General features: G+C 40.4%; 1 protein-coding gene across 4 annotated transcripts in view; it reads right to left on the reverse strand.

Annotated features, from left to right (window-relative positions):
- DIAPH2 (diaphanous related formin 2) overlaps positions 1 to 17,744 on the reverse strand; it is an 807,400-nt gene extending 789,656 nt beyond the window's left edge. For all 4 annotated transcript variants that reach the window (XM_074964437.1, XM_074964436.1, XM_074964435.1 and 1 more), the window contains exon 1: positions 17,499 to 17,744. In XM_074964437.1, the coding sequence (XP_074820538.1) occupies positions 17,499 to 17,621 (123 nt within the window). In that variant the 5' untranslated portion in view covers positions 17,622 to 17,744. The remainder of the gene's footprint in view (positions 1 to 17,498) is intronic.
- Positions 17,745 to 21,852: the final 4,108 nt, after the last annotated feature.

The raw sequence follows: 21,852 nt of genomic DNA on the forward strand, positions 1-21,852 counted from the left end.
GCTGGGACTGGATAACAGGGTATGGATCACTCAAATTGCCCCGTCCTATTCATTCCATCTGAAGCATCTGGTACTGTCCACTGTCGGAAGACAGAATACTGGGCTAGATGGACCACTGGTCTGACCCAGTACAGCTGCTCGTATGCAAGATGGCTAAATACAGTGTATGAGAAGGAAATTGAACACTGTGCAAAAATGCTGACAGGAAATATGTTAAACTGCATCTTGATGGGTGGTGCAATGCACACAATGATCTAGTAATGTGTGTTTTTGTGACAACAGAAGACGGGGTTGTCTATCTTACAGGAACAAATGATATATCAGGAACACCCTTCCAGAAGCAGTATAAGCAATTACAAACTGACAACAAACATTCAGGTGAGTAGCTTTCTCACAGACAATGCTGCCAAAGTAGCAAAGATATGAAGAAATCTAGAAGATAATTAATGCGACTTACAGCATATGGTTACAGTGGTCACTTGATGGATCTTTTAGCCAGAGACATAAGTACAGCTCCAGGAATAAAGGAAAGTGCTGCTGAAATTGCAAAATATTTCAGTAACAGTCATTTTGCTTTCAGGTTCACTGAAAAGGCCAGGAGGATCCAAACTAATTCTCCCCCAAGACGTGCAACGGAATTCAGCCACTGACTGATTTCAGCTATTTATTAAGAATTGGCCTATTCTGATAACAATGTGATGAAAATTGTGACAAGACAGAACCATCACAGCCTAAGTAGTCAACACAGGAGTAAAGAGAAATATATAAGATAGGTTTCAGTGTATTCAGCATATTTCCATAGCTTTGGACAAACTGCAGAAAGATTCCTGTTGTACTGCTAATGAAGTTTGGAAACAACTTTGAGACACTGAAGAAACAAACACCCAACAACAAAGTTAAATTGCAGGCAGCAAAGAAGATGGATCATATTCTTGCCAGGGTAGATGCTATATCAGCATCTTTTTCAGCCATTAGGCATGGGCATCTAATTATCACCCATAAATAATGCCAACCCTAGTAAATTTCAGGACTGAATATGAACCATACAAGCAAAACATATTTGCTGATGTTTCAAACAAAGTCATGCCACTAAAATGGTAGAAGTCACTAGCTAAGCATCTGGAAGCAGACTTTATTTAAGTGCTAACTCTGAAGTGGTAGCCTCTTCTGCAGATACAAATGAAGGAAGTATTTTTTCCTGGACTAATTCATTCAAAGTTGAAAAAGCAGGAAGACTTGTCTCTCTTTTCCATTCTATGAATAAAAATGAGGAGGGAGGGGATGAGATCTACTAGTTTTTAAAGTCTGAATGACAGACTAACGAACTTAGAAGACTTGTCTCATTATCAGGAGACTACGGCCTGGTTTACACCTAAACATAGTTATGGCAAGTCTACACTACAAAATTAAGTCAACCTAAGTTACGTCAACCTACAGTCACCACAATAATTAAACTGCTTTGCATGTTCACTCTGTGCTCCTTGGGTCAGCAGTGGGTTTCCTCACCAGCAGCGCTTAAACCAATTTAACCGTCAGCATGGAGCATTGTGGGACAGCTTCTGAAAGGCAGTAACAGTTCACGTAAGTAATGCAGTATCTACACTGAAATTACACCGACCTAACTACATTAACTTAAGCATTATGCCTCTCGTTGAGGTTACATCACTAGGAGCCCTATTTTAGTGTAGATCAGTGGTTCTCAAACTGCAAGCCCCAGGCACTTTTGGCCCAATCAGCACACAGCTGCGACCCGTGTGACATCCTCAGGGCCATACATGTAGTATATATATTGTGCGGATGCAGCCCACAAAACAGAGAGCTGCATATGCAGCCCACAATGGTAAACAGGTTGAGAACCACTGGTTTAGATGCTTACAGAGTTAGGGTCAACGTAAGCTGCCTTATGTCGACCCAACTCTAATGTAGACCAAGGCTCAGTCAACCTAGCTACATTGCTCGGGGTATAAAAAATTCACACCTGAAAGACATAGTTAAGTTAACCTGAGCCACAGTATAGATAGCACTTGATCTACGAAAGAACTCTTCATTGTCTTAGCTACCACCTCTCCAAGAATTGGATTTACCACAGTGACAGAACCACCCCTTACATCACTGAACCACAAGTCCATGCTATAGCAGCACAGCTGCCGATGTAGTGTTTCTAGTGTAGACATACATTTCTACTCCAGTTACTTCACTTAGGCACATTAGAAAATTTTCCCAGGCTGCCCTGAAATAATCACTGACTACACCTAAACCCGGTTTAATAAATCATTTAATTGTAAATGTGAAACACGTTTTGTCGAGAAGTTTGTATATCCCAAACATTTAAAGTTTAGTTTAATAAAAATACATTTTATATACTGTTGTGTGCTTAAATTCCAGTTATCATCCTACTGCAGCTTGACAAATCATTAACAAAAATATATCATTCATCATTTCCTAATGTACTAAAAATGAACAATTAAGAATCTGAAAATATTAAGCTGTAGAATTGTTTAAATAATGAGTACCGCAATTGTGCTCCTTCCTAGATAGCAAATAGTGCACCATATCTAGGGTAAAGGCTCTGTGTAGTTGTAAATGACATGTTTTAATGATTATGTAAACCAATGAGAACACACCTTTTTTTGGAGAGTATAAATGGAAACTTCATTTAAATCCACAATTTAAATCACCAAGTGGGAAGTGTCAGTCTAAATAATTGATTTTAATCAAACAGTCCCACTAACATGGTTGTTTCTGTATCATATATGACCATTGGTCCTTGCGGTTCTATCCACCTGGAAAGGAACTCCTCCTCCTTAACCTAAGTGTCTGCTAACTACCCTTAAGAAGAAACTGCTAGAAGAAAAAAAAGTGTGGTTAAGTAGACATTTTAGGGGAAAGGGAGACTAGAGAACCCAAGATGCAGAAGAAAACCTTTGTTTTTAATTATCACATAACTGGTTCTGTTCAGTTACAAATCCTACAAAGCCCTGTTAACAGCTTGCATTAAAGCTTAAGTGTAGCCTATAGGGCTAGCCTGCTTGCTTACCTATATATTTTTTCTAACTGATTTCTCATTGTCTTATAATTTTGAATATTTGTTTTATTATAATAGATTTATGGGTTTATATTAAAGAATATTGGCTGTAATGCAAGGGACCTACAGGACACATCCTGAATGTTGAGCTAAGGCAAAGTTAGCACACATATATGGCTGTGACCTTTAAAAATAAATAGATAAAGGATGCATGGAAGCAGGTTGGCAAAGGGAGCTTCCTAAGTTCTTATCTTTTAAACTCAACAGGTCCACCACAAGAAAAAAAAAAAAAACGGGTAGGACAAAAATAACTGATGTAACAATGATGTAATGCCATTAATATGTCATCAATACGTACAAATATGCCAGCCTATGAAGTACATGTAATAACATTTTGTGGGTGAGAAAATCAAGTTTGAACATAGAAGGAGGGCCTGAGTGTTCAAGCTCTAAGAGGGGTGACCCACCATGCCAAGGAAGCTTCTGAGTTTTAAATTCCAGTTTTGCTAAGCTTCTGAGTTCCAAAGCTTCTAAGTAAAACTCTAAGTTAGAAGAAGCTTAAGAGCTATCGAAGCTAAGCTCTGCACCTCCCACTCAAAAACTGAGGAACTAAAACCTGAATCTGAACTCTTTTGGCATGCCAGAGGCAAGGCTGGTTCTCTGTCTCTTACCACCAGGTTATCGAGAAAGGTGTGAGTATATCAAAAGCTTTACACTATATAATATCACATGTATCTCTAAAACAATATTATTTCATTTTTAACTAATTATTTTAGCATTTAATTACTGTTTGAGTACTATTCCCTTTATCTCAAAAGTCTTTAAGGCTACATTTGTCTCAGTGTAAGTGTGCTGGTCATACCCGAGTCCTTGCAAACACTATGTAGCCTAATTCTGAAACAAAATGCTTATCTTCTAATCAAATTAATTGGCAAGCCTATAACCCATATTACCCAAGTTAATATTATTAACTTCCTAAAATCAGGCAACACAAGTAAGATTGGCTTGGCAGGCCAATCAACTGACTGGACAAATATTTTCAAATATTCCAGCAAGAATGCCAGGATGTAGGCTGCAGCCTACCTTTCTGATTGCATCATAGTACCATCTGTTAGACGCCTACTTAAATGTCTTGATCATGCATTTTACTGTAAGTTAATGTCACCTGCTGGGGAAAAGGTGATCACCTTGATTGTTCTAAAAGACTCCAACCAAACATTTTATGTATGTTTATATTTCTTCCTTTGTGTACTAGGCCATCTATGTACATAGTGTTTAATAGGACTTGTAAACCAAGTTGAGATATGGATCCTTCCCCAAAGAGCTTACAAATCTAAACTGACTAGACAAACGTACAGAATAACTCCAAAGGGACTGGGGGGAAAAGGAGGAGGGGAGAAGAAGGTTCACATTCATTAAGCTTCCACCCCCAGAGAAAAGATGCACAGCCATTAAGCTGCTTGAAGAGTTGGCCTGCTGCCTACCTAGTATAAATCCATTTAAAATGACATTGTTAGTATGTTTTATTTTTTTAATTTCTCTTGCTTTTGTAGTTGTTCAGTCTTCAATAACCGTCACACTTCAATACTAGATTAACATGGTTGAAAAAAAAAGAAAATTTCTTTTTCTTTTTTTTTTTCTTTTAGGACTCAGCCCTTCATATTTGAATTAATATATCTCAGTTAAGTAATTTCTTTTAAAATTAGACCTAAATACTGAAGGCTCGGCCTACAGAAGACCATAACATCTTACTGTTATCTTTCTAATAAATTAGTGCTTTAAAATGTCTGAACAATTATTCTGGCATTGGTCAAATGCTCAACCCTGAAGTTAGATGAGATTAAATGTATGTGTAGATGGTTTTCATGTGTTTTCTCAAATTGCGTTTACCTGCTAAATAAAAATACTTAAAAGAGTGTTGGTGAAAATCACTTTCTGAAGGGAGGCGAGGCAAGGCAAGCAGCAAAAACATAGTCAGACCTGCATGGTCATATGCCACTGTAAGCATAGAATCATGTGCTTAAGTCCTAATGTAAACAGAAGAACAATGAAATTCCACCATAAGACAAGTATGGGAAAAGGTACAACTTCTTCGAGACAGGTACATGGACAGAGGTGCAGCTAGCCCCATAATTAAAACATGACATTTGGCAACTGGATTGTTCAGTTATGTATGGGCTACATTTTCACCTGTATTTAAGTACTGGGAATTGATCCAAAGGCTATTTAGGGACCATTTTATAACAAGTTCTCAATCCATTTCTTGGACTGCAAAAGGAAATGGAGTAAATTAGTCTTTCACCCCAGTTTTCATCACCATAGTTAAAGCAAACTTTCTTCCAATGCCAGTGCCAAACCAGTTATATGAACAGATGGCTTCCCCTCTTTCCAGTGTTGCCCATCTGGCACCTTTCACAAGCACTAAATTCACTTAAGGTAATATAAGTAGGCATCTCAAATTGGTTTTCAGACTATCAGGATGCACTTCTAATTTACTGACATTTAACCAAAGAGACTTGGAAGACAGAGTTTTTAGATTAATGTTTTCTAATCAACCCATGTCTGCAGAGACTAACAAGTGTGTCACTGATTTCCCCATCTTACTCTGAAAAAGATAAATTTTCTACCAAAATGTAACCATGAAAGCATGCACTGATGGCAGCTGGTCGGTTTTCATCTTCAGTGTAAATCCAAGAAAAGTACTAAACTATTGTACATTCTGTAGATGTTACATCTGGAACCATTAATTTTTTGTATATTCTCATTTATCTACTTAACCTGGAAAACAAGTATAGAAGGAACAGTGATTTTATTACTCATGTACTTTGAGCACTTGCACTGCTGAATATTGCTGCAAAGTGAAATAGATTGTTGCTGTAGTACCATATGCTATCTCAGGAAAGTCAACTATCATGTGAAAGGAATGAGCAATAGAACACTGAAATATATTCAAATTGTCACATATACTTGTCTGAAGCATTCATAATTGTCATTTTCACAGCCAGTCAGACACCCAGTGCCTGCTGCAGCAATAAAAAAAAACAAACAAGCAACACAATATCATGTTTTCTCCTCCTTAGAGGCATCCCAATATTTGAGGGAGACAATTTCAGTTTCACAGCTATCAATTCAGTTTATACTTCTGCCTCTTCTCCTCCTCCACTGTACAGCTCCTCAAGCCAGCTCTCTTGCCTAGAATACTTCTACAGTACTTATGGAGTGGAGTTCAACAGAACAATTTATGATAATCTCACTCTCCCACACATAAAATAAAATGTGCTTCCTCATCGGTTAAAGTTCACTGAATACCAAGACCCATCTTTAATGCTGCAAGATACTAACAACCACGAAGACATTTAAGACTAGAGCTCATCCAAAAAGTCAATTTACTCAAGTAATGTCTTTCTTCTCCCTTTGTCTGGATTTTTGTTTAATTTTAAAAAATATTTAAGCAGTTTTAATTGAGAGCACTCTACTGAGAGACTGGAGAGGCAAAGTTTGTAAAACCATGTCCTTTAGGGTTTAAAATTATATTCCAGCAAGTGCTAGCTCCTGCAGGAGCCCTAGTGTAGACAGAACTACCATGGGTTAAAGCTAGAATCCAAAGAGTTGATTAAAACCTGGACTGAAGTTGAGGTATCACCTATGGCAACTGTTTCTAGAAACTCCTCTGGAGACATTTACTGTTAGACAGGCGAGTCATCACAACTTCATTTTAACAAAGAGAAATTTGAGGATAAAAGCCACTTGAAGAGACTGCAGCTACTTATCTTTATAAAGTGGGCAGCCCTAATTTTACACATGTAGTATAGTATTTCTATGCAAGTTCTCAGTCAGGACAGCAAGTTTAGTGTTAGAGAAGTGTGTCTACTTTAAGTTATGCATGAGTAAGCTTTTAGTTGCACTGTTAAACAATAGAATACCAATTAAAATTTGTTACATATTTTTGGACGTTTTTCTACATTTTCAAATATGTTTATTTCAGTTACAACACAGAATACAAACACCTCACTTTATATACACAGGCATATACACAGCTCACTTTATATTTTTTATTACAAATATTTGCAGTGTAAAAATGATAAACAAAAGAAACAGTATTTTTCAATTCACCTCATACAAGTACTGTAGTGCAATCTCTTTATCGTGAAAGTGCAACTTACAAATGTAGGGGGTTTTTTTTGGTTACATAACTGCACTCAAAAACAAAACAATGCAAAATTTTAGCGCCTACAAGAACACTCAGTCCTACTTCTCGCACAGCCAATCAGTAAAACAACCAACTTCGTTTACATTTACAGGAGATAATGCTGCCCACTTCTTATTTACAATGTCACCAGAAAGTGGGAACAGGCATTTGCACGGGACTTTTGTCGCCGGCATTGCAAGGTATCTATGTGCCAGATACGCTAAACATTCGTAGGCCACTTCATGCTTTGGCCACCATTCCAGAGGATGTGCTTCCATGCTGATGACTCTTGTTAAAACAATAATGCATTAATTAAATTTGTGACTGAACTCCTTGGGGAGAACTGTATGTCTCCAGCTCTATTTTACCCACATTCTGCCATATATTTCATGTATTTTGTAGTCTCGGATGAGGACTCAGCACATGTTGTTCATTTTAAGAACACTTTCGCTGCAGATCTGACAAAATGCAAAGGAAGTACCAATGTCAGATTTCTAAAGATAGCTACAGCACTTGACCCAAGGTTTAAGAATCTAAAGTGCCTTCCAAAATCTGAGAGGGATGAGGTGTGAAGCATGCTTTCAGAAGTCTTAAAAGAGCAACACTCCAATGCGGAAACTACAGGCCCAAACTACCAAAAAAGAAAATCAACCTTCCGCTGGTGGCATTTGACTCAGACGGTGAAAATGAACATGCGCCCGCCTGCACTGCTTTGGATGTTATTGAGAGGAACCCATCATCAGCATGGATGCAGGTCCCCCGCTTCACTTTACACTGCTGAAAGTTGCAGCACTCGGAGAGCAGGTGGGGTGTTATTTTACACCCCTGAGCAAGAAAGTTTCAGCACTGTAAAGTGGCAGTGTAGAGTGGCTGCATGAGAAGTAGGACTGAGTGGACTTGTAGGCTCTAAAGTTTTGCATTGTTTTGTTTTTCAGTGCAGTTATTTTTGCACATAATTCTACATTTTAGGATAAAGAGATTGCACTATAGTACTTGTATTAGGTGAACTGAAAAATACTATTTCTTTTGTTTTTTACAGTGCAAATATTTGTAATAAAAACAAAGTGAGGACTGTACATTTTGTATTCTGTGTTATAATTGAAATCAATATATTTGAAAATGTGGAAAACACCCAAAAATTTTTAAATAAATAGTATTCTATTATTAACAGTGCGATTAATCGAGATTAATTTTTTTTAATCGCTTGACACCCCTACTTTTAAAATCTTCCTATTTCTCAACTGCATTCAACATGTATGAAACTAATGTGGTTTTGTTAAAGTATTGGAAAGTTTTTATAACTATTCCCAGTTGTCTCGCTACGTGTCCTAAAGTAAACACACAAGCCAGACAACTCATTTAACAAAACACACTTTTTAAATAGTTACCAAAAAACAGAATACTATGAACTACGGTGTTATACTTTTTTCACTTGGCTTCCCTTATACAACTTGAAGACCAACTCTCTTTCCCCCACCCCTTGAGGCCCCTAATTCAAAGTCACCACCTGATTTAAGTGGATTCACTTGGATGTTGTGATAATATGATAGTTGCCTACAGTTTCACAGTTCCCCAATACCTTCACGCTACAGTTGTGAGAGCACAATACTAATTCAATGCAACTTCAGGCTTTTCCACCCTCAAAAACAAAATTACTTATGCACAAATTGATAAAGAGGACAGAAGGAAAAAAAAAAAAAAAGTCAAGTCAAGTCCATACATTTTCTGCACACACTGCAACTGTCTGTGCATCTCAAAGCCTTCCTTGGCACTGAAGGTTATCATGGTTTTTAAAGTTGAAAATAAAAAACCCAGTGAAAGGTGTAGCAATGTAATTTAGCCCAAGTAAATTTATATATCAATATGTCCTATTCATCTTAGCCCAAGATTATCCAATTTGACTAGCAATTGGGGGTTGTCGACTCAAGATTTCTCTCTTGGAGGAACCTGATTTTTTAGAGGATGGAGGTTAACTTTCCGAAAGCGTCTGCAACCTCCTGAGAAGACAAGTTACATAAAAGGTTAGCAACCAACCACTGCACTAAAGCTGCACAAAGTTTCTGAGCAGCAAAATAAGATTAAGGTTTATCTACTTATTAGAAAACTGAAAATGAAGAAAGTATCTGAAGAAATTTGCACATTCTGCTATTTTATTTCATACAGATAAACAAGAACAGAAGATTTGATTCCAATGTAGTACACAAGTTTAAGTTGATCCAAAGTTTGATTACAAGTCTATCTGCAATGTTAGCAATTGTTACACAAACACTAAAAAAATTTCTTGATCGCCAACTTTCACATGAAAATAAGATTCTGAAGATAATCAAATTCTCCAGATTTCCCTAAAACATGCTCTAAATGATGAGTATCTGCTGTCTGAAGAAAAGCCATCAAGAGGAAAATGCCTAGATGTACTCTCAACTTAAATAGAACTTGCACAGAATACATGCAAGACTGCAAGAAAGCACTCATTCATTTTACTCATCTCATAACTGTCAAGCAGCTTGAGGTAGGAAATCTGAAGAATAATGATGAATAATCAAGTGAAAACTTGTCAGTTGCACATGAAAAAAGCAGACCCTTCAGTAACTTAGTAAAAACTAGCATTCCCTTTTCAGAGTCACAGAGCATGTGCAGCTTTGTCTATTTTAACTGATTATATGTCTCAATGCTAGACAGTCTTACACATCTATACATTGTGAATGGGCATGTTAAAGCCATGAAGATGGATTGCCAGGTTTGACTGTAGTTTTGGTTCTAGATACATGATGCTTGAGTCAAAGTATAGCAACATGCTTCAAAATATTGAGTTTTAAACAATTAGCTATACTCCTTACTAGTTGTAAACACTGGTGTTTCAACTATTCGCACCATTTTTATCATTGCCACTGCACCATCAGATCCCCCTAAGATTGCAAAGACTGACCAATTTCTCAATGGTTTTTCACATACCAAAACTAGAAACAAATATAACTGCATGTCAAATTTTAGGAAACTGTTTGAAAACACACACCTATCTACTACTTGTTTCAGCCATAAATAGGATTCAAAGCATTCTGAACAACTGTTTTAATGTGCTGATCACTGGTTTTATTAGTATATTGTTTAAAAAAGTGCAGTTAGTTTAAACTATTCTTTTGAAAAATTAGTTACACTAGATAAATAGCAAGGCAAGTACAGTGAGTGTTAGCTTTCCTTCAAAAACGGTTAAATATTTCAAAGAATGCACACTAACAGCTTTTGCAGTCTGACTGAACATGACATTTTCCAAGCAAACCAGTCTGGTGTTTTATTTGAGTGCTGGAACCAGAAATAGGAGGAGTGTATTAGAGAGTCATTGTATACAAGGACCACCAGACCCCACTGAAAAGATGGTAAGATTTGGCAATAGCTATGACACTTATTCCAGTATTTGAAACAAGTATTGTAAAATTTTTACACAGACAATGCCTTGTTTATACTGCTCTATATACACTAAAATTTAAGTACAATATTTATATCCCAATTGATTTATTTTATAGTATAGTAAAAATGGGAAAGCAAGCAAATTTTCAGTAATAATGTGCTGTGACACTTTTTGATTTTGTAAGCAAGTAGTTTTTAAGTGGGGTGAAAATTGGGGGTACGCAAGACAAATCAGACTCCTGAAAGGGGTACAGTAGTGTGGAAAGGTTGAGAGCCACTACTTTAGAACTATAATTTCGATTTAGATGCAAGGTGTTTTACAAAACCCAAGAACAGGTTCACGATTTCTCACTCCATTAAGAACTTCTGGGGGAGGATTTACACTTTGTCTATCAACAGTCTTATGATAGTCAAGACTGAAATTTTACTCTTCACTGAATCTTTACTCAATTAAAAATGGAGGACTTGTGGCACCTTAGAGACTAACAAATTTATTTGAGCATAAGCTCTCGTGAGCTACAGCTCACTTCATCGGATGAATATGCTTATGCTCAAATAAATTTGCTAGTCTCTAAGGCGCCACAAGTCCTCCTTTTCTTTTTGCGAATACAGACTAACACGGCTGCTATTTACTCCATTTATTTAAACCATTTACTCAATTTAGTGTCACATACTATGTACACTTCATAAAGTTACCTTACAAACCAAGTATTTTCAGGCAAGGGCCATCTTTTTATCATCTGTAATACTGTGCTGAATATAAAGAAGTCTTTGTCCATGGGGAGGCTCCGAGGCACCACCAAAACACCAATATTTATGTCCTCAATATCTTATGTTGTAGCTACTAATAGGTAATATTCTACATTTATCTTTTAACCCAAGTCTCCTTTTCACTTCAGCCTATCCATTGTCTACATCTGCTACTCTTTCCTATCAACATACATAAATGCATTAAGTAATGGGATATTATACAACCTCTGTGAAAACATGAATGGTTATAACAAGATCTATAAAGTCTCTAAGCACTATACTACATCTAAATACTGCCTACAGGATCGTAGTGCTTAACTGGATCCTGTACACAGGGTTTCACCTTTAAGCGGCAACAAAATAGTTGTAAATGATTTCTCTTTAGACAAGGAGAAAGAGTGTTATCCAACTGAATCTGCACAGCAAGCTAGGTAGGCAGAACAACAGCATAAACCAAACAGTGAAATTTCACTGTTTGCTCTTATGAAGAATGCTACAAAGAAGTTTAATTACTACAGGTGACCGGGCCATGGTTGTGCATCTCGTCTAACTCTAAATGCCAGCTTAGTTCTTGAACTAAAGTTGGGGCATTGTTGCTCGTCTGCCACCACCACTGCTAGATGTAACATCTTAGGGACAAGGGGGAGTTACCTTAAAAGGTAGGGTTTTCTTTCATATATATCCAACCCTGCTCACCTTTTGTCATCAAAAGAGAGCCAAGTTTGAAAGGGTATGGCTACAGGCCTTGTGAAACAGTATTACAGACCATTTATTTTGTTTTATACCGCTCAATCTACTTAAAATGTCCTGAAAAAGCGCCCATTAGCAACCCACTACTAGAGCAACTCGCTAACATCTCTGCTCCTCTCCCTCTGTCCAACACTGATCGATTTCTGCTTTGATGACTTCTTATACTTATTAACAACAGAACTACCACTAGTTAAGCAAGACCCAGGAGAGCATGCAGAGAGAGCACTCTCTCATCACAGGAACAGTGTGGAGTAAACAGGAAGGGAAACTAAAACATGACTAAAGAGATGAGAGTGAATGATGAGTGAAATTACTCCAGTATGAACTTTTGGAGTATGTAGTCCAGTACCTTGTCTGTCACCGGCTAGCATTAGATGCATTAAAAAATGTTAACAACCCACAGAGACAATAGTGTAGTAACATACTCCTATATAAATTATCTTCCTAACTTCAAGCAATTTGCTTCCATCTCTAAGCATGAAGGATAAATGCTTTAGCTTTGTTTGTCCAACGGTAGGTTTTTATCCATAAAAATTAGGGAATAATCAGCATCCTATGGAATTCTTAGCATCAATAGCACTTCCTGATATCAAGTGCCTCAGATTAGTTAGGCTTTATGCAACAAGTTATTAGCAGTTTGATATTTTTAAAATTCCAGTTAAACAAGCCCCCAAAAGATAAGCCACAAATCAAGTTGCTCTCCTCAATTAGAGGTGAGCCTTAAGTTCCAAGTCTTCTGTCCTTTACAATAAGAAGTTAAATATTTTGCTGAAGTGATTTTAACATTAGCATCACATCCAGCTGCCCGGGATAATCCTGTGTTCTATAAAACCACCATAAAAACCTGAGCCTCATCAGTAAAGTCATCCTCAGCAGTTACAACGTAACTGCTGTAAACTTCATGAACTCATGCAGGAAGATTTACAGTGAAGGTCATCTGTGCATCAGATGTTCTCCCATTTTAATATTTCTCCTGGAATGATACATACTACAAAAACCTACCTACATCAACACTTCAGGACATATTATATCTTTCTAGTTGATGCCCTTGCAGTTCATGCTGCTCTACATACCTAGCTCCAATCAACTTTGTCAGAAAATGGCCAATAATATAATCCATCCAGGTCTGCTTTAGTCTACACAGCAAAGAAAACCCCATATTTGGCCTGTGCTGGTCGACTCTGGCTAGTGGGACTGTTCTATTGCTGTGCAGACTTCCGGGCTCAGGCAGGAGCCCAAACCCTGGGACCCTCCCACCTCACAGGGTCCCAGAGCTCAGGCTACACCCCGAGCCTGAAAGTCTACGCAGCAATGGAACAGCCCCATAGCCCCAAGCCCTGTGAGCTCAAGTCGGCTCGCATGCGCCAGACATGCATGTCTAGTCGCTGTGTAGACACCCTAAGAGGCCTCAGGTGCACCAGTGCTAAACTGCTCCTGCTGAGAGGTCAAAACATTTGAGTAAGTTAACATTTACGGTGTTAAGACATACCTGAGCTATGCCAACCATAGTTGCTTATAATCCTGTTGCTGACATATGGTATTATGTTTGCTCTGTAGACAATATCTTTGTGCATCCACTACAAAGGCTTTAATTCTACTTGTTTAAGTGAAGTTAGTCAATTGAGATAGTGTTCTAGATTTCTTTCATTATATAATTTACTGTGTCAAGAAACAGCTCTCTCGAATATGCCTGTATGTCACATTCAAACAGTTAACATTTGGATAGCCGCAGTCACCCTTGGATATTTTAGTCAATAGTTGCTTATCTCAAAAGAGTGTACTTTACCATGATCCAGATGCCAGATGTAAAAAACCCTGCTTTTGTAGTTGCATCATAGCATTACTCAACTGTGAAGTCAACATTAGGAACAACAAATCTGTTTTACACCACTTATTTTTAAACAATAAGCTATACTATTTTAAATGTAGACAGGTCAGAAAGTGGAAAGCCTTTTTTTAGTGCCCATGTATACATACTTGGGTGCTTCTATTGTTAATTTTCACAATATAACACGTGAAATTATGTTACACTCAAGTAATCTACCTTTCTTCAATTAAGGTGCCAATTTGCATTTCACAGTCACATTTTCTTTCTGAGTTTCTCTGTTTCTGAGAGAACCAAATGAAGAGGAAACTGACTACATACAACCAGGGAAACTATAGACAAAATACTTTCACACAGGGTTTTTTTGTTGTTGTTTTGGGTTTTGTTTTGGTTTGGGTTTTTTGGTTGTTTTAACTCACAAGCTTAGGTAAGAGTCAGACCTTCGATTGTATTTGACTGTGCCTCTTTAGAAAGATGAGCTGGATAGACTCCACAGACTTCATATGGCTAACTGTGGTGAACAGAAGTGTGTGAACACATATCTGAGCATCACTGGGATGCTCACAGCAATGTGGTGTAGCCAATCAACAAGCAACATCCACCACCCTTGCTTAGGCTCAGCTATGCCTCTAAATCAGCGGTCGCCAACTGAGGGACACAGGTCAGCCTCCACGAAGAGCAGGAAGGGAGCACCAACCAGCCCCGCTCTGCCCCCAGTTCCACTCAGGCCATGGCCACTGGCTCCCGGCCATGGCCCCAGCTCCGCTCTCGGCATGGCTCTGCTCCCAGCTCCCGACCACGACCCCACCTGTAGCATTGGCTCCCAGCCCCCAGGGGGCATAGACAAGGTAAGCGGAGGCACAACCAAAAAAGCTTGGGGACCACTGCTCTAAATCTGAGTCACATAAACCAATTTACCTACATGCACAACAGTGAAATTCCAAGGGTGAATTTCATAGCAGTTTGATATGTCAGTCACGCAGATTAAACTACCTCAGATTTGTTGCTGGGTAGTCCACCTCATCTGGGACCATGTCTAACATCCATGCCCAATTAATTTTTGAAAGCAGCTCCCATAAAGCTTTTAATTCTTCCCTAAAGGTAGAACTCTCCACTAACCTTGGAGATGGTGGCACTGGTCTGATACATATGATAAATTCTGATGAGAGCTAGGAAGAGGAGTTTTGTACAATTGCCAAGTGCAGACTCCAGCATTTGACATGCAACACAGTTCTCTTCCACGCCTATGAAGTGCAGGGATGTTACTCTTTAATACAGTTGTTATATGAAAAGTTATTCAGATCACGTTTAGAGTTTCCCCTGCTGCCTTCAGTGCACACTTTCTCTCCCTCATAACAAAGTGCTGTTGAGCTCAGGGTCCTGTAATATGGAAGCTAGACTTACAGATTTAAGTCAAATTTCAAGTTTTATAGAATGGCACTGTGGAGGTGAACAGTTTTTCTACAATGTATTGCCATGTACAAAATACGTTGTAAGATCTGAGGCACATTGCGTCTTTATTGGCATTAGTTTGGGATGACTTGCATAACTTACTCAACTTGGCAGATCCTGAGTAACCCAATTATTCCAAGAAAACAATTATACCAAACTATCACGTAAACACACAACTTAATTTCAGACAACTCAACAATCATAAGTAGAAGTACAGTGGAATTCCCCTCCCATCTTTGAAACATTCCCTTACCTTTATTACTTGTACAAAGACAAGGACATTAAGATTAAGTGCATGAGAAACAACTCATTTGAAGCTCAGGGGGCTGAATCCACTGAGGCAAGCAGCTCCTCTCAGCTACAGTTTAAACCAACAAAATTTAACAAGCTTACTCTTCTAAAGTATGGAGTAACTCTCCAGCTGAGCGCAGCCTAATTTCCCCTTGGAAGTTCTGAGGCACCACAGGCAGCCACTTGTGGCAAGTTGTATCTTTACCCTACACCCCCTCCCCTTTACTCCTCCCCCGAGCTTGGTGTATATCAAGCATTCTGTACCCCCACCACCACCCCTGCAACAACAGGATGCTAATTCTCAAACAAAGCTGCAAAAGTTGAAAGCTAATATGCATGTTTTATATTGCTAGTTTTATAAGAATGAGGTTTAGTACTTGATCTGACAAAACTAAGTACCCACGTAATTTTAGGCATTGAGCAGTTCCACTGAGTGCACAGGGCCTAACACAAACACATGGTTCTCACGGGCAAAGGAGTGAAAGAGAATGAGAGAAGGGTGCCTCTGAAAAAGTATGTCTTGTTTCATGGAAGTAAGTGTACCTACCATAGGCAAATACCTGGGATTTTCTCCACACAAATCTGAGTCTCGGAATAGTCATGCAGATTAGACAAACTACAGGGACCAAGCAATATTGAAATACCCATCTCCATCACTAAGTAATGTTCCTAAAACTCATTTAAATCTCTCCCTCCTAGTGAAGCTAACCACTATTTCCTAGTTCTGGACTCCCATAACACCTGTTGGCATTGAATTTCAACATATATTGCCTTACAATTTTTTTTTAGCATAAACATAAGGAGAATTGAGCAGTGTAGCCCCCTTATCACTAACAAGTGAGAAGACAAATTGGTAAATTCATCTAGCAGTCTCCTAGTTGACAGTGTAGGGATCTGGTAAAATTTAGCTTTTTATAAGTGCCAGTTCCATCTCTTCACTGGGAATTGAAACACAAAAGCATAGAGATAATGATTGAAATAAGTAAACGCAGCTACTTTAAGAAACCGGTTAAGTTCCACTGTGCAAGATTAACAAGACCTAAAAATGCTTAGTGGCTGAAAAGTTAGATTTTAATACATTCTGAGTCTTCAGGTTAGCCACTGAACCCCAATGGTAACTTTAAAATTATTATTTTCACATTTAGAAGGCACTGTATGAAGTGCATTGGCTACATATATCTATTTCTTGGTGTGCTGATTATCAAAGAATCAGCAGTGTGCTTCCTGACCCCAAAACAGGTGTCGCAGTGTAAAGGTAACCCCAGCGATTACTTAGTTTAGCCCTGGCGTGAGCACTTGAAATCACTTCAACTGCCACACCACGGCTGAATTCAGAGCCCCTTGCAAAGAGGCAGCCCAAACGAGGTTTACAGGCGGATTCGGGGCAAAACCCGTACTTGTTGCTGTGAGTCACGGGTCCTGTCTCGCGGGGGGGAACCGTTCCTGAAGGAGCCGTGTTTTAAAGACAGCATCGTGAGCTCAACCCCACACGCCCAAGGCCCTCCCCGCGCCTCCTCTCGGGTTGCGAGCGGGCGCGAGGGTTGGCGTGCAACAGCTGTCTCAGGGACCGGCAGGCTTTTCCATGCACAATACCCACGGCTTGAGGGGCACGCAAACCGCTCCGCAGGACCCGCCCGGCTCCCAAACCCTAGGACCAACCGCCGGGGCGGCGGCTGCACGACACCTAGACCCTCACCCGCAGCGCGTGACTCCTGCCCCACGCCAGCCTCCCACCCCCGCCACACGCCCTCCAGCCTCTTCCCGCCGCGCCCGGCACGTGCCCGCTCCCGCGGTGCCCCCCGCTCCCTCACCAGCTTGGGCTTGTTCCTGCTCTCCTCCTCCGCGGCGCGCCCGCTGCGCTTGAGGTTCGCCCTGCCGGAGCCCGGGGTGTCCTCGCCCGCGCCCCCCGCGCCCGGGTCCGCCTGGTTCTCCATCCTCCTGCCCTGCGCCCCTGAGCGACGGCCTTCTGTGCTGCGAGCGGCTTCCTCAGGGCCCCATAGGCGCTTCACACGCCGCAGGGCAGACGGGCGGCTCCCTGCTGCTGCCGCCTCCTTCTCCCCCCACCCCCTCCGGCCAGTCGGAGAGAGCCCTCAGCACCCTTCTGCGCATGTGCCTACCCCTGAACGCCAGCCTAGTGAGCATGCGGCCAGCTCCCTGCGCATGCCCCTTACGAAAGTGAAGCCACGGCGAAGCTGCCGCCCTTACCTCGAGCTTCTCCGCGGCTCCCTTTCCCTGAAGTCCCGTAGCAGAACGGGAGGGGGAGGGGCAGCGAGCAACAGATGCGACAGCAGCGGGGGCGGGGCATCTAGTTGATCCGGAGCTTGCGGGTCACATCTGCTGACTGAGGGCGCGTAGGGAGCCAGCGTGTTTGCGGCTGGTGGCTGCTCCAGGGTCACCCGGAGACAGCCCAGGAGCGTCAACTCTGCTTCGCTGCAAACGACGGCTCTGCCAGGGCATGCTTCCCAAGTTGGGAAAGTGCTTTACAGCTTCCCCCAGTGTAACCAAACCGCGGCTACAATCTCACACCGGGCGGCATCGGGTACGCCGCCCCCCTCCCCAAACACATGGACAAAATAAATCTAATTCTCTCAGCTCCAGAATCCAGTCTTAATCGAGGGGCTAAATACCCTCCCCATACAACTTCGGAGACTTCCTTGTCAAGGAGCAGTTCCTCTCACCGAGCGTGTGTTCTCAAGCCCCATATTACTTTAATTTCAGTGAAACAACAAAGTTCTAAACAGAAACAAGCAATTGATGTTGCTCCCCAATATAAATATAAACAAATTCGGAATAAACTAACCCTACACTTCAATGCCCTTGTTCCATTTTGTTATGGAATTATACTGTAAACAATTATTTCCTCTCAAGGATTTGCAGTCAAAACATTTACACTAAAACTGCAGGGGTACCTGACTCCACTGGACTTCAAATGGTAAAATATTTTCTTCGTTTTCGAACCTGAGAATCATGCTATAAGTGTTTAGTTAATAGTAGATTAGGGTTCCCGAGTTGTAATTTATGAGTACGATTCAAAGTACTTCTTCAGTTATTTTTAAAATTAGGGCATCCCTTTATCTGAGGTTTCTCCCCTAAATCTTTTGACTGAAGTTTTCTATCTAGCATGCAGTTATTCAGTGGTACAGTTGGCAATACTGTTTCCTTCCCCTCCCCCAGTATGCTTCCTTCTTAGTAAAGACGCTGTATTTCCTATGAAATATGTTAACTTGACCTAGTTACTGGAAAGTGGCATTAACAGAAATATTTAGCTTTTAAGACATCCTGTATGTGTTCCAATCAATGCAGGTTCTAGCTTCATCCTCTACGGTAAACATTTTCTAGTACCATCTTAAACATTTTAAATTGTAAAAAGAAAAGGAGTACGTGTGTGGCACCTCAGAGACTAGCAAGCTCAATGCATACGATGAAGTGAGCTGTAGCTCACGAAAGCTTATGTTCAAATAAATTTGTTAGTCTCTAAGGTGCCACAAGTACTCCTTTTCTTTTTGCGGATACGACTAACACGGCTGCTACTCTGAAACCTGCCATTTTAAATTGTGGGGATTTCACCTTTTCTCCTATAAGACTGTTGCACAGTCTGATAGGGGATTTTCAAACTCCTTCTGCATAGAGCCTAAGTGCTGGTTTTAATTATCCTCGGTGTAGCTGGGTATACATTTAGTACGACACACACTTCAGTCCTCTCACAGATATCAATGGGAGGCTTACACAGATTTTTAATATGGCATTTATGTAGTATATCAACATTTTAATTATGCAAATCCTGGATTTAGCATCACTCAGTAGAAGAATATGTTCAACATTAGGACTACTGTTATTTCTGCCCTTAGTGTTTCTTTCACCAGCCTCCTTTTTCTGTTCCTCTCCCTCTTTCCTGTTTATGTCCCATTCTCTCTCTCTCGCTCTCTCCCTCTCTCTCACACAGACACAGCACTCTTGTCATGCATCCCCAATTCTCACTCTTCCCCAGGCTTTTCAATTTTACTTCTTTCCCCTTTCTATCTGCTAACCATTTAACTAAACACTTTTAAAGTGTCATCATTCAGCTTTAGGGGTAACATTCCAATAAGATTAGAGGGCTGTGGGAAGTTTACTTGATTATTTTTTCAGGCTGTTTGCAGACTCAGGAAGATAAAATTGCATTGGTTTACACTGTGGTTGGCGAGAGTTCCACAACCATGAAAGCTAGAATCCCATTCTTAAAACTGGAGTTTCAGATTCTGCACAATTTGGTAATACCATGCAAACCCTGAAACAGGCCATTTCCAGCCTGTAGGCTGACACCCCATGTCTAGCCCATTTTATATGGGACATTTCTCCTCATTTTTACCTTAAGTCTTCCTATTTATCCCATGTATTCTAGGCATAGCCCCTTTGTATTACTTCATGTAACTTTTTCTTCTGTTACTTCAAGGATATTGTTCCACTTTAAGTTATCAAGGCAAGCTCCATGTACTTTAGAATTTAGTAATTTTATAAAGAATTTTGAATTTTATTACCAGTTTGCAAACAGTGAAAAATAATTTCCAGCAATCATTTTTAACAATATGCAAACAGCAGCACTTTCCAAATTAGGCTAGACTGGAGCATGAAGACAGTTTAAACAAGTGTTGTCAGATACACTTAAAATCAACAACTCTTCTCTTTGGTCAGTCAGTCACACTCCTCCCCACACACACCATTTTTGCTCAACAGTTTGTCTATTTAGGCATGTCTTAACCACAGGTGATCAGCACCTGGGTAGCTTAGGCCGAGTGCAAGCATTTGCACAGCAAAACCCTACGCCCTTTATTGTACACTCAGTGTTTGTGCACTCATCTGGGTGTGTCTGTGGGCGTATCACAGAAGATTCTTTGCTGAGATGGTCTAAAGATTCTTTCATAGAATCAGAGAAGATTAGGATTGGAAGAGACCTCAGGAGGTCATCTAGTCCAACCCCCTGCTCAAAGCCGGACCAACACCAACTTAAATCATCTCCGCCATGGCCTTAAAAACCTCTCAGGATGGAGATTCCATCACCTTGCTAGGTAATCCATTCCAGTGCTTCACCACCCTCCCAGTGAAATAGTTTTTCCTAATTCCAACTTAGACCTTCCCCACTGCAACTTGAGACCACTGCTCCTTGTTCTATCATCTGCCACCACTGAGAACAGCCAAGCTCCATCCTCTTTGAAACCCCCCCTTCAGTAGTTGAAGGCTGCTATCAAATCCCCCCTGACTCTTCTCTTCTGCAGACTAAACAAGCACAGTTCCCTCAGCCTCTCATGGTAAGTCATGTGCCCCAGCCCCCTGATCATTTTCGTTGCCCTTCCGCTGGACTCTCTCCAATTTGCCCAAATCCTTTTGTGGCGGGGGGAGGGGGGGAGGAGAGGGAGCGTAAAACTGGATGCAATACTCCAAATGTGGCCTCACCAGTGCCAAATAGAGGGAAATAATTACTTCCTTTGATTTGCTGGCAATGCTTCTACTTTCCAGTCATATTGTCAATTGTGAGAGAACTTGGCTGTCCTGGAGACGGAGGGGTGAAATTCTTAAAGGACATTTCAGGACTATAAGTGCTAGAAAGATTTTTCCTGCATCCCCACTGCAAATTGGGTGGGTTTCATTCAGAGTTAAACCAGAGCTCAGACTCCAAGCTATACCCCCAGCCAACGATCTTCACCCAGGCTTAAAGCACCTCCAACCCCAGATCAGAGGATTTTTTGTGTGGATGGTAAGGCATTTGGGCTAAAATCCAGTAAAAGCCTTGGTTAACTCTGCAGTGAAGACATAACCTATATTTTTAGTAACAAGGTGCCCATAACTTAACACAAAACACCAAGTGCAGTCACCCCAGAGTCCAGTTTAGAGGGATTACTTCCTAGCTGTCCTAAATTCCTATGCACAGATCTTAAGTGCTCCTGAAGCATTCTGTGGAGTGGAGCATTTTATGTATTCAACACAATTTCAAGTGCTCTGGAACTTCATTTCACCACACACAGGTTTTACATTTGCCACAGAACTAGTCCTGTGGTATTATGGAAACCTTCTCTTGCCCAATTGAATGTTTATATTGGATTCATCTCCCTAAGAAATAGACCAGCAGGGAAGGTATAAATAAAGATCCAAGGAAGGGATTGAATGAAACCACCATACATAGGGAGGCTC

This window comes from Natator depressus, chromosome 9 (genome assembly GCF_965152275.1).
Source record: "Natator depressus isolate rNatDep1 chromosome 9, rNatDep2.hap1, whole genome shotgun sequence".
Taxonomy (NCBI): domain Eukaryota; kingdom Metazoa; phylum Chordata; order Testudines; family Cheloniidae; genus Natator; species Natator depressus.